This window comes from Charadrius vociferus, unplaced genomic scaffold, assembly GCF_000708025.1.
Source record: "Charadrius vociferus isolate BGI_N301 unplaced genomic scaffold, ASM70802v2 scaffold359, whole genome shotgun sequence".
Lineage (NCBI taxonomy): Eukaryota > Metazoa > Chordata > Aves > Charadriiformes > Charadriidae > Charadrius > Charadrius vociferus.
The window spans coordinates 1982742-1998566 of NW_009661369.1; the positions used below are offsets into that span (position 1 = coordinate 1982742).

Consider the following 15825-nt stretch of genomic DNA (forward strand, 5'->3'; position numbering starts at 1 on the left):
CGTAGCGGCAGCCCGGCCTTCAAGCGCCACCTGGTGCCTTTGCAAACCCCGAGTGAAAAACGCATTTTTGGGGTCTCAGCCGCTGCCCCGGCTGAGCCCGCGGGGCTGGAGGGGGACAGCACAGCCCTCTGCCGCTCCTGCGGCATTAAGCAAGTACGAAGCGGGCACACCAACAGCCAAATATCTCCCGGCACCTCAAACCCAGAAACTAATTTTTACGGTGGGATTTTTTTTGCTGCTGCAGCCCCAACAGGGTACCCGGGAGTCAAACACCTTCCCACTGGCAAGAGTGTGCTGTGGAATTATACGTGCGCACACACACACACACACAGAGGGTCCAGGAAATATCAACGGCACGGCAGTCTTTTTTTCTCTTTCCTGGGAAATACCAGTGAAAATTAAATCTAAGGACTCCCAAAGTCAGCGACCTTCTCAGAAAGATGAGAACTATGACATGGTAACTCTTTGTTTCCCTTACATGTAATGGAACACAACCCAGAGTACAGCCTCCAGTGTAATATAGCATAGGAGGGTGGCCATGCTCCTCAGAGCGTTTTGAATCTTTGTGCTTTTTCTTAATTTTAACAAGTTGCAGAGCTGGGGGCCTCACTGGAGGGAGACACCGATCTAAAAATGGTTGTGAGTTTGACACCTTATTCTTCAGTTTAAATGCTTACTCAGAAAACACCATACCCAGCAAAATGAGCCAGCCCTGCTGAATGCCTAGGAGACTCAGCAGATGGGAGTTTTACAACTGTACATAATTTATGGCAATTTGATTGCAGCAAATGATGGATAAATATGGGACAGATTTTAATCTCTCACTCTGCAATTCTGAAAATACCGACAAGACAGCTCTTCACTTCAAACACCTCTGTAAATACCACTTTATATGATAAATGGACTTTCACATGCTCATCAGGAGAAAGCAAAATGCATGTTTACACTGCTCATCCTCACACATGCATATGAATCTGAAAAGAAATCTAATGTCTAGCTCACATGGTTTATTCATAGGGAAATGAAGCATCCAGCAAAGGCCTACTGGTACAGAAGGAAACCATGGAGACCAACAGCCGTGCTACTCAGCTTGTGCAGCAGCTCAGTAATATGAGGGATAACATTCAAGGTAAATAGATTTCTTTCTGGTTCAGCTCAGTGTCAAGCATGTATTAATGAAACCTCCAGCAAAAAAATGTCATAGCACCTGGGCACTCTCGCAAAGCAACCTGTATACGTAAGGCTTTTACAGCCTGCAATGCCATGACAAAAACCTGTCTCTCTTAAAAGACAACTGACACGGTGGGCTGACTTGGTCTGACACCCAGAACAAGAGTTTCTCTTTCTTTTTTCTCTCTTTGACAGAGTAAAATAATACTACATAGGTTTACATGAAATACTTCAAGCTAATTCAGCCTGTAGCCTATTTATTTGAATAGCTGCTCAAGGTATTTATATACACTTGTAAAAAAAAAGAGCCAGTATCAGACTGGGGCTGGATGAAGCTACAAACACAAGCACAGGACAGGCAATGAGAGTGACCTGTCTCTTACTTGTCAGCAGATCCGTGCAAGTGCACTTCTCTCACCCTGCTGATAAGTAACAGAGGCCATATGCATACCTAGACGTTTTTTTTTAAATTCTGCTTTCCCCTTTGAACCCATGGCAGTCAGTTATGTCTGACTTAACTCTGGTAGTTGCACCAGTGAGTGTTACTTTAAATGGTTTTTGCCTTTTAGCAAACTGTTGCTGAGTAGGATTGTGCTGGTTCATGTAACTTCATGCAGATGCATATAAAAAGAAAAGGACGCTGAACAGTAAATAATTCGGTGAACTTACTGCTTCCCCAAGCTCAGTGTGGGAGGTGGTGGTGATTTTGTTTTCCAGGCTGCTCATTGGTTCATCTGACTAGAATTTCCAATTGAGTTTGGGACCAGACACATCTACAGAGCATTACAGACTAGCTGTTGTCCTCTTGTTCTTTTTCTTGTTTTCTGAAATACAGAAGTAGAATTGGAAAACTGCATCCTCATCGCCTTATTTTTCCACAAAGAAAGTGCTGCCTCTGGTAAAAGTGAAAGGCAGAATTGTAAACCGTGTTGCTGGTGCAGACGATCAAAAATGGTTATAGTGATGCTGTTTCACAGTAGGAGAGGCAAACATGATGACGAAGAAGTGAAACCAAGAGCTTTTTTCATGTTAAAATGTTGGGACAAACTGTCACCTATTGTCTCAGTGTCCTGCTCATCTGTCCATATAATATGAGGGGATGCAGATAAAACTTACAAAGTCCATCCTTGGCCAACGTACTAGAGCAATAAAAGCATCTTTAGAACTAGCATAAATTTCAAAACATGACTTCTCTTCTGACTGTAAATGTATATATTTTACACCTTCCCAGATGAAGACTTTTTTTATTTAGAGCCTGCAAAACTTCTTGCATCTTTTTACTGTTCTATAGATCAAAGGATAAATGACAACAGTGAACACCTTCTCAAGCACAACTGCACTTAAAAAAGGCTTCCTAGTCAGAGGTGATAATCTTCATCTGGAATATCTATGACATATCATTATCATGCTGATATATAAGACTGAGATGAAATCAATTGCAGCCTCTTCTTTGATACCTACAGAAAGGAATAAAACCCCACGTGAATGTACTCAGAAGCATCCCTGTCCCCTGCACACCTGCACCCTGAAAACCTCCATCCTGCCATAGAGCACACTGATTTCCCCCAGTCTTCGGTAAAGCCAACAGTATACAAAAGCTGTATATAGCACCAGAATAGAAAGGCTGACTGGCAGCTGAGGTTAAACAGCCCTTTTTCAATGGAAATACGTGATTAACAGACCTGAGTACTTCTGTCTTAGAGCAATTACTGCAAGCTCTTTGGCAACTCGTGTAAGGAAGAGCGGTTACATATCAACTGTTACCCTTGCTTATCCTTATCTCCATGGGTCCTTCAATCATTATTTTATTTCAACAAACATAGTTAACATATCCCATCACACCAAAAAGGTAGGCTGAGAACAGGCTCATAGGATGTTACATTTGTACTACCTTCTTACACCTGTGATGCTAAATCACCTTGGACTGTTTGGCCATCCATCACATTTTATTTCTATAATTATCGAGCAAAAGTGTCAGCATGAGCCTCATTGTATGCCACCAACAATAACCGGTTGACCTCTGCGGAGTGTCCTTTGGTATTATTAATTGGTTTGGGGCCCAATAACAGAAGGCAGACATGTTTGGCACACAATCAGGTTGAGCTATCCACCAAGAACCAACACCCATGGCTGCAAATTAAAAGACAGTGCTCATTCACTCAAAAAGCAGCTGGAGACAAGTAGATGAAAATTATTTCCACCGTGCTCAAAACTAGTCTTCTACAGGGGCATCAAACCAGTAGAAAGCAAGCCACTCTTTACTGAAGGGAAGGTGCATGTATGCACACACACACATGCGTGTGCCAGCATGAGAAGGAAAAAGAAATCCACGGAACCACTGGTGGTGATCAGTTACAGCTCAGTATGAGCTTTTAAAGCTTCACTAACGAGCTTAGGAGCCAGCACAAACTGCATACAAAGACGCTCTGTCAAAGAATCAGTTGTGCTACAATTACACATCATTTTTTCATAAAAATATTACAGATGCCTAGTATGGCTTTGCCAGCTCTGGTTATCCACAAAAGTAGTGATGAACGCAAGCCAAAGCTACTCACATCATAGGGCATAAAAGAGGAGGTGATTGGTATTGGAGGCCAGGGAGTGAGAAGTGGATAAACTTTGTAATGCCTACACTGGGGATGGGTAAACTCAATTTCAGCTGTAGGAACCCAACAGTGTTTTTTGAACTGAGACCAAAACCTTGAAATAGTATTCATCTCCAAACCAGCTAGGCAGTATTAGGCCAGAAGCCATATGTTATCTCTTTAGGGTGCCTCAAACTTCTCCAGATGGAAAAAGAGGTTACTTCAGTCTCCTTGCCATTGTTGTTATTTAATAAACATAACATTTCTGCAGCAGCACTTAAAAACCACAGTCCTGGATGAAAGCCCCAGCCTGCTACATGCCACAGAACTCAGAATAAAATGATGATCCCAGCCTGTAAGAACTGCCAAGCCAAATAAAGCACACAAGCCATGCCTGCTTAATGTCATCCTCTTCTGATGAGACCCCCACATATGCCAGAAAGTGTGATTTATTTACTGGTTTAATTTTAAGATTGGATTAAACATAATAATTATCTACTATAGAGTTGGAAGATAATTAAAACTTTCTTTTGCCATCAGCATGATCTGGATTCACAAAAGTAAAAGCACTCCACAGTATTTACTTCTCTGTAGCCGTGCTGGATTGACCATCTGTTCCCTTTTCCCACAGAAATCAGCAGCAAGATGAAATACTATGCAGTTCAACAAGAGCTGAGCCCTGAAGAAATTGCCCAGAAGCTGAGCATGGCTGAGGAGATGCTGGAGGAAATCAAACGCCGTAAGCCTTTCACTAACCAGAGGCAACTTGCAGATGAGGAGGAAAACGCAGCGGAGGAGTGTGAGTTTTAAGTCTTGTTTTCCATTCACCCACATGTTGATGCGCAGCTCGCGTGGGCCGGGCAGCTCTGGATGTACTGCTGAGTGTTGGGGGAGGACCAGCAGGTGCTTGGTAAGCACTGACCGATACGCTGAAGATGCTGCTGCTTCCAAATGCCTGCCCCAAGCCTCTGCTGGAGCTTGCTGCCACCGTGGCAGAATGGGCAGAAAAATATATGTGTGTGCATGTGTGCCTGTGCACCACAGCACCTCAGCGATAGCTGCTTAGGAAGGTTCATGCCAGGGCTGGAACTGCTCGCGTGAACGTCTTCCTTCCACCCCCTGCCAGCTCTGCCATGGGGAGAGTAAACTCCAGCAGAGAGAGAAAAACTGCTTGTATGGGAAAGAGTGGCAGCCTAATTCTCACAGCTCCGTGACCATGAGTCAGAGCCCCAGGACAATAAGGACTGTCTTCTGCAGAACAGCCCGGTTAGCTGTGACAATGAGAAACAGATGAAGAGCAAGGAAAGCCAAACCTAGTTTCTTTTAGGAAAAGCTATTTGAGAGGGGGGATTAATGAGATTAAAATGAGATACGAAAATGAGAGGCATCTTTCCTTTTCAAAAGAGGAGGGAATGTTAAAATCCAGGTTTAAGAACTCTCAAGTGAGCTTTTAACAAGTGTGTTTTACTGTCTCCTGAGTAACACCAACAGAAATTGTTGCATAGGTAAGTTTTGTCAGAAATCCAAGCTTTGGATTAATCAGTGGCCTCTGATTTTTCTCCCAGTGCTACAGCAAGTTGAAGAGTTTCATGAGAGGTACAATGACACCAGATCTCTAGTGTCTGATGTGCTGGAGCAGGTCAGCGAACAGGACGTCAAGCTGTCAGACCTGGAGGAGGCACTAGACCAGGCACTTGACTATGTTACACAAACGGAGGATATGAATAAGGAAAACACAGCCAGTCTTCAAAGGCGTGAGGTACCATGCAGTACATATATCATAACTGTTGTCTGTGAACACTCCATCTCTGCTGGTGCTTAAAATAGTAGATTGCAAACAATTTAGATTGAGGAATCACCACACCAAAAAAAGAATTTCTTGGACCACTCAGCAGGATGAGTTTGACTCTCCAGTTCTAAGAAGCAAGTTGTGGAAGTGCAAGGTACTATTATTTGTTGATGAAGTGACAATAAATGACAAGTTTTGGCATGGCATTTCTCAGCACGCCAAGGAAGACAATGATACCAATGCCTAAGCTAGGAAGATGTATTACAACAAAACCCAAGAAGCTTAAAATTCCATGTAGCATGGCTGCTATAAATATTGTGGTGGGATTGTTTCATCTATTATGTACTGATTTTTAATATGGAAGGACTTCATGCTCACAAAAGTAATTTTATTCCATCAAAACAATTATTTATAAAGACTCTGCTCTGCATTCGTGCCCTGGGCTGAGTGCATTCATACTGTCTCGTCCAAACTTTCTCTTTGGTCCTCCTTAAACAAAATCCATCCCCATTTTTCCAGGAAGAGCAGATGATTGTCCTCGCATCTTCAAGCACAAATCCATTCTTTAACTGTTCCACAACAGATACCTTGAAACTGGGTTTCCTACTTGCTGGGTGAACAGCCTAGCTATAAGGCTACAGCAGTTTTCCCTTATTCAAATGAATAGTTTCAGTATTTTGAACAAAAAAATCACTCCAGAGGGGAGCTCAGAGGAGACCTGTTCCCTGCAGCACAGAAGGGGGGCATGTTTTCCTGTAAGTGGTGGTATTAGGTTCAAATTCCACCTGACTGATGAGGAAATTGAATTTTCAGGTTTCTTATCCCAGAAAAGTAACCATAGCACCAGCCATACAAAAAGACTATTTTTTCTCCTTCCAGCAGCTTTGTGACTCTTTCACTGTTTTGTTGAGTTTCCTTTAGGGATGCAAAACCAGAATGTCCCACCTAAAATTTTTCTCTTTATTTTTTCAGCAAGGAGTAAAACGACAAAGAGAACAATTTGGAACCATTTGAAACAAACTGTTTTCATTTCAATGGCTGAAATTGGATTCTGGAGGACAGGGGTTTAGGGAGCAATTTTGTGACTTGAAGAATGATCTTGCAAATTCTGGCCAAACTTCAGGTTTTATAGCATCAGTGGCTGAGTTTTGAGCTCTTGAAATTTGCAGCACTAGGAGTTCATGCTGATGTGGAAGGTCTAATAATCCAATAGAGAAATCAGGCATGCTGTTCCTGTGAATTCTTCAACAAGCAGCTTGGGATCCTTATGTACAAAGCCTCTTTTGTTATTCCATTGTTTCATAATTGCAGTGCCAAGCTGCAGCTCGTCTCACATTTACTAAGCAAAGCCTGAAGTGTCTAGTCGCAATCCTTCACTGTTTTTAACCAGTTGGATCTTCATTATTGAAGATCCATTATTGCATAATGAAGGCAGATGCTGTACAAAGAGATTGTTCACATTAGCTTTACTATTGACAAGGAAAAGAGATCTCTCTACCGTAGATTTAGAAAAACCTCCAGAAAAAAACTAGTCTCTGGACCACTATGAAAAATCCATGTTTAAATTGTCTCTGCTGGCAGTGCACTGAATAATGCTTCAATGCAATAACTGCTCATGCTGTAATATAAAGTGAAATTAATAAATTAAAAAAAAACCCAACATTTATTTCACAAAGACAAGAAAATGCAAAGAGTCACATTATAACATGCAGCTATTAGAGATGTCTGGGAAAAACTGAGACTTCAAATTTGTCTAAAGTGTATTTAGTTCATCACTTTATCTTTTGAATTAACTTTAATAAATGTAAAGAAAATCATAACACTGTATTTTAGCAATGCACAGATGGTTTTGGATGTGATTTAATTTTATTTTATTTTTTGTAGAAACAACATGAGAAAATAAAAGAGCAAATAGATGAAGTGAACGGCATTCTGTTAAATGCCACAACTATTTTGGCAGAACCACAAAAGATCAACTCTGAGTTAAGCGAGGTAATAAAGGTAGGTGCCTTAGTGGCTTTTTTTAATATATCCTGATTTTTTAAACTTTTAAGCGATGTGTTTAGACCGCTAAATAAAAAGCTATCCTTATATACTTCATGCTTCAATGAAATACTGATGAATATTCCCTCAAAAAAGTATAAATCTTCCTGGATGAAAAGCTCTGTAATTACATTTTACTGCCTTAGAAAAATGACTGTAATATAAGGACACCTTACTGAAAGCAGAGCTGAATGAAGGATTTTGCTGTAGCGTTCTCAATCATTTCTTTACAAGCAGTTGCCAAAAGGTGCTCTGGTAAGACTGCACTATATGCTAAACTCCTTTTCTCGTGCCTGCAAGTGAGCATAGCAGACGGCTGAAGATGCCAGATATTGGTGTTAAAAACAGCCACTGTCAGACTGTGTGTGGGGGTGTTCGTGTTTTATTTTAAAACTTTGAGATAATTTAAGACAAATGAAAATTCTCCACAATCATTCTTTTTGGTCATAGTTGCCCACTTCTTTTTTTAACACAAAAGCAAATATCAAAAGTCATTAATTCTTCCTTGAAATAGTAATTTGAGAAAAGAGAAAGAAGACAGCTTGCTTTATAACCATCCCTAGGTGATCAAGCAGTATGATTTTTTTTTCCTCCTGTATTTTGTACAAAACAAATTGCTGCAGTTTATCACTTCGGGTCCCCCACTCCTGTGGATAAGTTTACACATAGGGGACATTCACACTACAGGGAAGGACGTAGTATGCAAACATCATACATCTTCCATCCTTATCAGCAGTAACTATTTTCATGCTTCACTCATTCATCCTTTTTCTCTCCCTCCTTTTCATTCTTTTTTCATGTATTTTGAGGCCACATTTATAATACTCAAACATATCAGCAAGCTTGTGTATTGGAGAGAAGGTGAATGAAGGCCCATTTGATCTTCCCCACAACTATTTCATATAGGGAAGAAGTATGGCTAAGGCAAAGGGACAGCACGTCTCCTTGCCTATACATACACACTAAAGAGACCCAAGTCCCTCAGCCTTTCCTCATAAGAAAGGTGCTCCAGTCCCCTAATCATCTTTGTTGCCCTTTGCTGGACCCTCTCCAGCAGTTCCCTGTCTTTCTTGAACTGGGGAGCCCAGAACTGGACAATATACATATAGGTAATATTTAGGCAGACATTTACAAACTAGACTAACCCCAGATGTCTTAGCGTGACAGATGTCTCAGTGCAAGGAGGCAGAAAGGGGTTGGGGCCCCTTTTCCACAACGTGGCACAGCTCACAGCGCTACAGCTAAACTCTCTGCCCCCCTCCAGCAATTGTCAAATTGTCCCCAGGGCACAGGCACTGCCCCACGCTATTCCCCAAGGAGGCAGGTTTGGGAGAGTGGCAGCTGGCCAGGACCCATGCGGTAACGGGATGATGCATAAGCCCAAGCACCACAGCACTATATAGTTCACTTGCAGAGATATCATTTAGAAGTCCGAAAACTAAGATCTGGCCTGCAGCCTTCACAGAGAAGTAAAGAAGTAAAAAACAAACAAACAAACAAAATTATGGGTTCCACTTGCCCCTTTAAGAAGAACCACAATGAGGGGACTTTTGCCAAGCTCTGGTTTAATTACTTCACCTATTAGCACTTCACTCTGAAACACTTGTTATTGGCACCATTCTAGGGTAAACATAAAACACAGTAAGACATTTCTCAACTGTCTTTCTTCTGTCATTTACACATATCTCTAATATCTTTTTAAGGGATTCCTGGAATTTTGGTTGATTTTTATCTTCCTGCATTTGTCTTGCCATGCTGACATTCATGGGACAGACTCTTTTAGATATTTCCTCTTTTTTGTCTGTTAGAAATAGAACGTAAAAGAAATAGAACATAAAAGAACATCATAATAATAAAGGGTAAAATAAAACATAATAATCAAAATACAGACTTGATTTTTTACAATTTTCATCTTCTTTTCTTCCTTCCATATTTTGTTCAGAATGTGTCAGGGTTCTACGCAGAAATAGATGGAGCGAAAAAGGAATTGCAAGAAAAAATAGCCAATCTGTCTCTGTTTGATGATGATTTGGTAGAAAAGGCTATGCATCATGCACACAACCTAAGAAGACTTGCTGATGAGCTGGACCGGTAAAATTTAACTTCAGCGGACTCTTTTCATACAAGTGCTACTGATTGAACAGCTGAATGAACTAAAAGACAAGCAGAAACAAAGTGACACTAAATATGCTGTCTGTAAATAGGCACTAAACAAATCACTGCTAGGTCATGTATGGAGGGACTTGTCATGGTCCAGGGGGAACAGCTGAAGTTGAGCTAAGCAAAATCTATTAATCCTTCCAAAGAATAAACTATGTATCTTGCATGACAGTCTCCCTTTTCTAATTTGGCATGTTCTTCTCTTCTCATAGCAAGAGAATAGGAAAGGTAGATTACTGAAAAGTAAAATAATACAGGCAGATTAAATGGGGTTCGCAGAAACAGCTCATGTCAATAAGTTCATTCACATTAAAAAATGTTCAGCATTATGGTCCCCACAATGGGCTTTGGCATAATTTTTGCTCAAGCATTGGTTTACAGATGGAGTAGTTCTGCCACTCAATAGGTTGCATCCCAGTGAAACTGGCCCACTGTAATACCAAAAACTTACTGTAAGACTTCCTATTTTGATGAAAGATACTAGATGCATCAGCTTTCCCCCAGTTTACTGAAAAATCACCTCTAGACAGATTTGAAATATGACTTTAGCTGCAATTGGGACTACCCATGGAAAAATCACTGTTGCAAATGAATTCTTAAAGAAAATATTTCAACAAATTCTACCTTAAGCAACATCATGGACACATGCTTTTGGAAGATCAACTGAAAAATACTCTTCAAATTTGTTATCTAAATACCAGTTGTTTCTTAATATTACTATGCCCCAGATAGGAGATTAAAATAGAGAAAAAATAACAGATGGTTTTCTTTTATACAACTGTATAAAGCTGACATCTGAAACTCTATAATGTTCTATAATGCTACACAAACTACAGACAGCCTAAAAACCAAACAATATGTTCAGTCTGAGACCAGCTAACTGGGGGCAGCAGAATCACTTGAAAGTAAATACCCCATATGGCCAGCCTCCATCCCTTACCAAAATACCTCAAAAATTACTACCAAGTCCAACACATTAGGAATTTTACAGAAAGTAAACAGAAATAATTACAAAATATCCAGATGGAAATGTGCTGATTCTTTTGTTTGTTGACAAGATTGTCCTGCAGTGAAACTTTAATCCTTTAAAACATTTAGCCTGTCTTCAAATCATGTTGGGTTTATGGCTTTGCTTTATAAGCCTGTTAGGCTTTTATTTGGTAGAGTTTCTTCTTTTGTCTTAGGGGAATATAGCAGGCAATGCTTGCAACAACCCTGAATCTGAAAACTGAATCATCCCTCAGTATGCAAACACTTTGAAGTTCATACACACACGTGTAAATACATATACATGGTCTATATCTAACATATATTCTGAAACCTGTTTATCACAAAAAAACATTAAAAAATAATATTTATTCAAAGTTGCTAACAGCTGAAGGTTAAGCCCTGAACCAACTGCTGTTTGGAATCTCCCCTGAAAATCAGTTATCGCCTAATATGCAAATCAAGCTCTACCGTGCCAGCAAAGCTATCTTCTGTTTTTTAAATCTAACTTTTTGCAAAGTTGCATGACCATGGGCAGTTCTTCATCTGATTCTCCCCTTTTCCCCACCTACTTTTGGAAAATACAAGCAGCCCAGTGATACAGTTATCCTGATGACTGGCACACACAGGTCTTTCTATTCATGGCCAGAAGTTATTCCTAAAGAAGGACAACTGATAGATCTGTTATTCTGTTAATTTATGGAATATCTAATCTAGAGTAAAAAAAAATAAAAAATAAAAGCTCAGTAGTCACTTGTTGCTGCTCACATAGATGTTAAGGGCAAAATTCCCAGAGTTAAACCACTGGGAAGTACCTTCTATCCACATAGTTTTCACCTGCTTCAGATTGACATAAATGGTGATACACAATGAAGAGACTACTACTTAGGCCAAGTATATTTATGTGTGAGATTATGTAGTCAGAATTCACAGAATGTTAGGAAAATAATTCATTTTGAAACTACTTTGATTCACTTTGGGTTCTTCCGCCTTTTACTCTCTTTTTCACAGGAATTTGTATGGTGTTGATACAAATGGTTTGGTACAAAGGGCAATAAATGCTTCAAATGTATATGAAAACATTGCCGGTTATATCAAAGAAGCTAATGAAGCTGCATTGCTGGCACTGAACACAACAAACCGGGTCAATGACGTAAGTATTTTTCACAATACCAGCTTTCACTTTGCAATGTTTTGGGGACCTCAGACAACTAACTATAAAGAAAAAAAACCCGCAAGATTTAGCTTAACTGTCAGCATTGAACTTGTCATGGCACATTTTGCTTCATCTACTATTTCCTGAATTAAATCTGCCAGCCTAAAGTCCCCTGGTATTCAAAAAGACACAACAGGCTCTTCTGTCCCTGAGTAGAGGGTGACACGGTTCTGTGTTGTCACTCAAATCGAGGCATTTCTGTGAAAGTCCAGACAGCTCCCTGGCCCTGTAGGAACCTGAGCCGGCATTCAGGGCCCGAGTCCTCCTACTCCACGCAGCATCGGGTGGTAGGAAAGGTGGTTAAGACATCTAACAGAAGCATCACTGTTTCTCATAGAAAGTCCAGTTAAAATGGGGCAAATAGCCCACTCGCGCACTCAGTACAGGGGTGAGGATGCTCATTTTGTCTCTGGCCTTGCTGTTCTACAATATTTTATACATATTTTTGTATGTATATAGTTTCCACCCTATATACATGCTACTTAACAACAATTTGTTAGTGAGAGAGCAAGAGGATTTGGTTAGGGGCGTGAATGCCAGAAAGCTGTGGGATTTCGAGCCCAGTCCTCTGCTTCCAGCATGCTACTGGGGACTGCAAGGCAGCTCCCCATGCAGTACAAGTGTTCATCACCCGTTTGAGGTGACAGTAGAAACAAACAGTCACAGCGCCAAATTAATATGTAGCATGAGTATCACATTGACCACACTGGAGCTGATAAATTAAGAGGACTTTTGTACTTTCTGCACCTTCGTTATTCAGTGTCGCTGTCTGGAAAGACATGCATTTCTCTACACTTTAATTGTGATCTACAGAAAATTTTGCTTTTCAGCCTTTTTTTTCCAATCCAACTGCCAATCTTAAATGTTAATAAAGCAAACGAAACTGCAGCGACTTTGCATTTGTGTTTACATTAATTAATCTGTTGTCCACAATTAAACACAATAAAGGGGAATATTTGAAAAGCATTACCCTGACTCTCTTTTTTGGAACATACTTGTAGGCTGCAGTTGGAATTGATACTCAGCTCATTTACCATAAAGGTAAAAGTGAAGAACTGCTCAACCGAGCCTTGGAGTTACAACGGACAGCAGCTGACAGTAAATATACATCCTTTCTACTTTCCCAGACAGTTTATAAGCATGTACATTAAAGTAAATTTCAAAAGCGCATCACTAAGGTAGAACTGCTGCTGTAACAGAATGGTATATTGATTGAAGTTACCACACAAAGTACTTGAAACGGCCACAGGCACAGTTTGAGTAGTTCATGTATTGTCATCCTGCCAGATGCTGAAAGTTTATTTCATTCACAAAAGGACCACTTCAGATACAACCACTGTATAAATATGTGATCCTGCAAAGAGTTGTTCACAGGTAAACAAACTCAATCAAGTAGTTCAACGGAAATCAATTCACAACAGTTTAAGTGTTCAGAAAGCTAGATTTCACCAGTGAAGGATAATAATAAATGTTAAAGAATTTTGGCCTTTTTTCACTGAAAACGAAAGAAAGTTCTAAAATTACAGAAATGATCTCTTCACTTTTTCAGGACCTTCTGAGTTCCTTAAAACTTTTCCTTTATACTTGTTGCAGCTATTCTCAGTAGTTCTGGTAAAGCAAAGACAGATAGCACTGACTGAGATACAGGTCTCCAGATTCTTCTGAGACACCCTGTGGGAAGCAAATAATGGCTGGGAGCTGCAAGGTTGCTTTTTCCTTTAGGTTATGTGAAGTCAAGAGTGCTAGTATGCCCTGTACTAAAAGAGGCCATATTATGCTGCCTATGGCGTATTACATGCTTAGTAACATACCTTCACAGAATAAAATTTACCTTTTCAAATGGCACTTTGATGCCACTGAACTATACCTCTTCTTTTCTCCCCACAGGTAACGATTTAACTATTGCAGACACTAGCCGGCATGTTAACGGCACTCTTGCTAGAATGAATGCTCTGCGAGGCCAACTAATGAGAGCCATCACAAAAATGCAATCAGCAGAGCCAGGTTGTAAGAAGAACTTTACGTTTGTGATGCTTTATCTTCATACATCTAAGAGCATATTTTATCTTTGCATATAGACCGTAAAGTTGGTATTAAGATTTCAGCCCCGCAGAGACCTAGAGGAATTTGACTGAAACTACAATACCTACATAGCAAACATCCAGCTTTAATACATTCATAATGAAGTTGTATGTTTTGCCACCTGAAATTATTAACATCCTTCTTGATCCTCCTTACTACAATTGTCCTCTCCTGTGTTACTCTTGATCTTTTCAGGGCTTGGAGAATCTACAAGTCTGTGGATTTATTGTATTGATAGTAAAAATCTAATTGACATATACATCACACCTGGCAAGTACAGTATTTGGGAAGTAATTACTGGCAGTCTTGATTGACAAAACCTCACCTTAGTTTTTCAGAAAAGAGACATCACAGAGCATCCAGCAAGTGTATCTGAAGGTGTTCAAACCTGACGTGGTCAAGATTTATTCATTAACTTCACCTAAAAATGGCTGGGTTTTACTGCCAAGACATCATCGTATGCAAAATGCCACAGGTTTTACACATACAGTAGTTGGTAACTCCAAAAAAATAAAACCCCCAAATTGCCAGGTATGAAAAAACAAAACCACTTCAGTGTCTTGGGCTTCTCTCCTTCAAAAATAACTTTCACAAAAAATATTCAACAAGTACATGCATTTTCTTTTAAAAACTTGATGAAAAACAATGTACTTTTTCATCTCTGTTTCAACTTCCTTGGCTATATACCACTCATCAAAATCCAAGGACATTGAAAATTTCTAACAATCTAGAATGGAAATGAGAATTTGTTAACTTTTAAGAATTAATATATCTGTAGACCAGCCCCAGGAAGTTTTAAATATTCCCTGTGGAAACAAAGAGAAAACCAACCAACCGAGGTTTGGTCCCCATTCCACAGAAGGCAAAATCCCCTTAGCCTCACCACTTTCTAAGTACTGGTTATAATTCACATGAATCTTTGAAAGAGTTTATCCCTCCTCATCCCCTACTTATTTTGTAGTGGAGGCCCGAGAGCGTTTGGAGCAAGCTAAACTGAAGATTGCAGAGGCCGTAAGTGATACCATGACAGTAAAGGAGGCTACAGCCCCCATGGATGAGAACGTAAGGTTGTGGTCCCAAAACCTGCAAGACTTCCAGCACAGTTCAGCGGCATACAACAGTGTTGTGCATTCAGCTGGGGATGCAGGTATGGTGACCTGAATTTTCCTATTCCTTAGCATTAAAAGGTCAGGGAATCATCGCAACATTGTGTTATATGAATTGTTTACTTTGCATATCCATTGCATATAATCTTCTAGCATCTTACCTCCACGAAAACATTTAAAAAATTCGCAGTTGTCTAGAGACTTGACTATACTTTAAAAATTTTGGATACTTGAGCATTTCCAAAAATGACTTAGACAATTAAGGGCCGAAGTCTTATTGGCTTCTAAGTAATATTTATCAGGGTACCAAGGTCACACTGAATGGTAGGCAGCTTGTTTAAATACTTCTTGCTATTATGATTGGCAGTTATTTTTTTTTAACATTGGGAGGCATTTGAAAACAGGGCCCTTTTGTCCTCAGTAGTACAAACATGGAGGAGAAATGGTCCCTGACTTCATGAGCTTGCAGTCTAAACAAAGGAGGCAAAGAGGATTAAGAAGGAAATACAATATTTAAGCAGTCTGATTGCTGGAAAAGCTTGTGAACATCACATTAATTCCACTTTTATTATCAGGGGCAGGAGGAAGAGCAGAGTAAAAATTGAAAGATTTGTTATGAAAAATTTAAGGTAAATAAAAAGAAAAAAGAAAAACTGAAGAGGCTGCAAAAATGAAAGGAAGATGATA

General features: G+C 39.9%; 1 protein-coding gene across 1 annotated transcript in view; it reads left to right on the plus strand.

Annotated features, from left to right (window-relative positions):
• The window catches only part of LAMA4 (laminin, alpha 4), a 105947-nt gene that overhangs the window by 53470 nt on the left and 36652 nt on the right, over positions 1 to 15825 (plus strand). Inside the window, exons 9-17 of the mRNA XM_009893607.1 lie at positions 1018 to 1129; positions 4387 to 4554; positions 5321 to 5514; positions 7429 to 7545; positions 9530 to 9678; positions 11746 to 11887; positions 12952 to 13048; positions 13838 to 13954; positions 14994 to 15179. Coding sequence (XP_009891909.1) covers positions 1018 to 1129; positions 4387 to 4554; positions 5321 to 5514; positions 7429 to 7545; positions 9530 to 9678; positions 11746 to 11887; positions 12952 to 13048; positions 13838 to 13954; positions 14994 to 15179 — 1282 coding nt within the window. The remainder of the gene's footprint in view (positions 1 to 1017; positions 1130 to 4386; positions 4555 to 5320; positions 5515 to 7428; positions 7546 to 9529; positions 9679 to 11745; positions 11888 to 12951; positions 13049 to 13837; positions 13955 to 14993; positions 15180 to 15825) is intronic.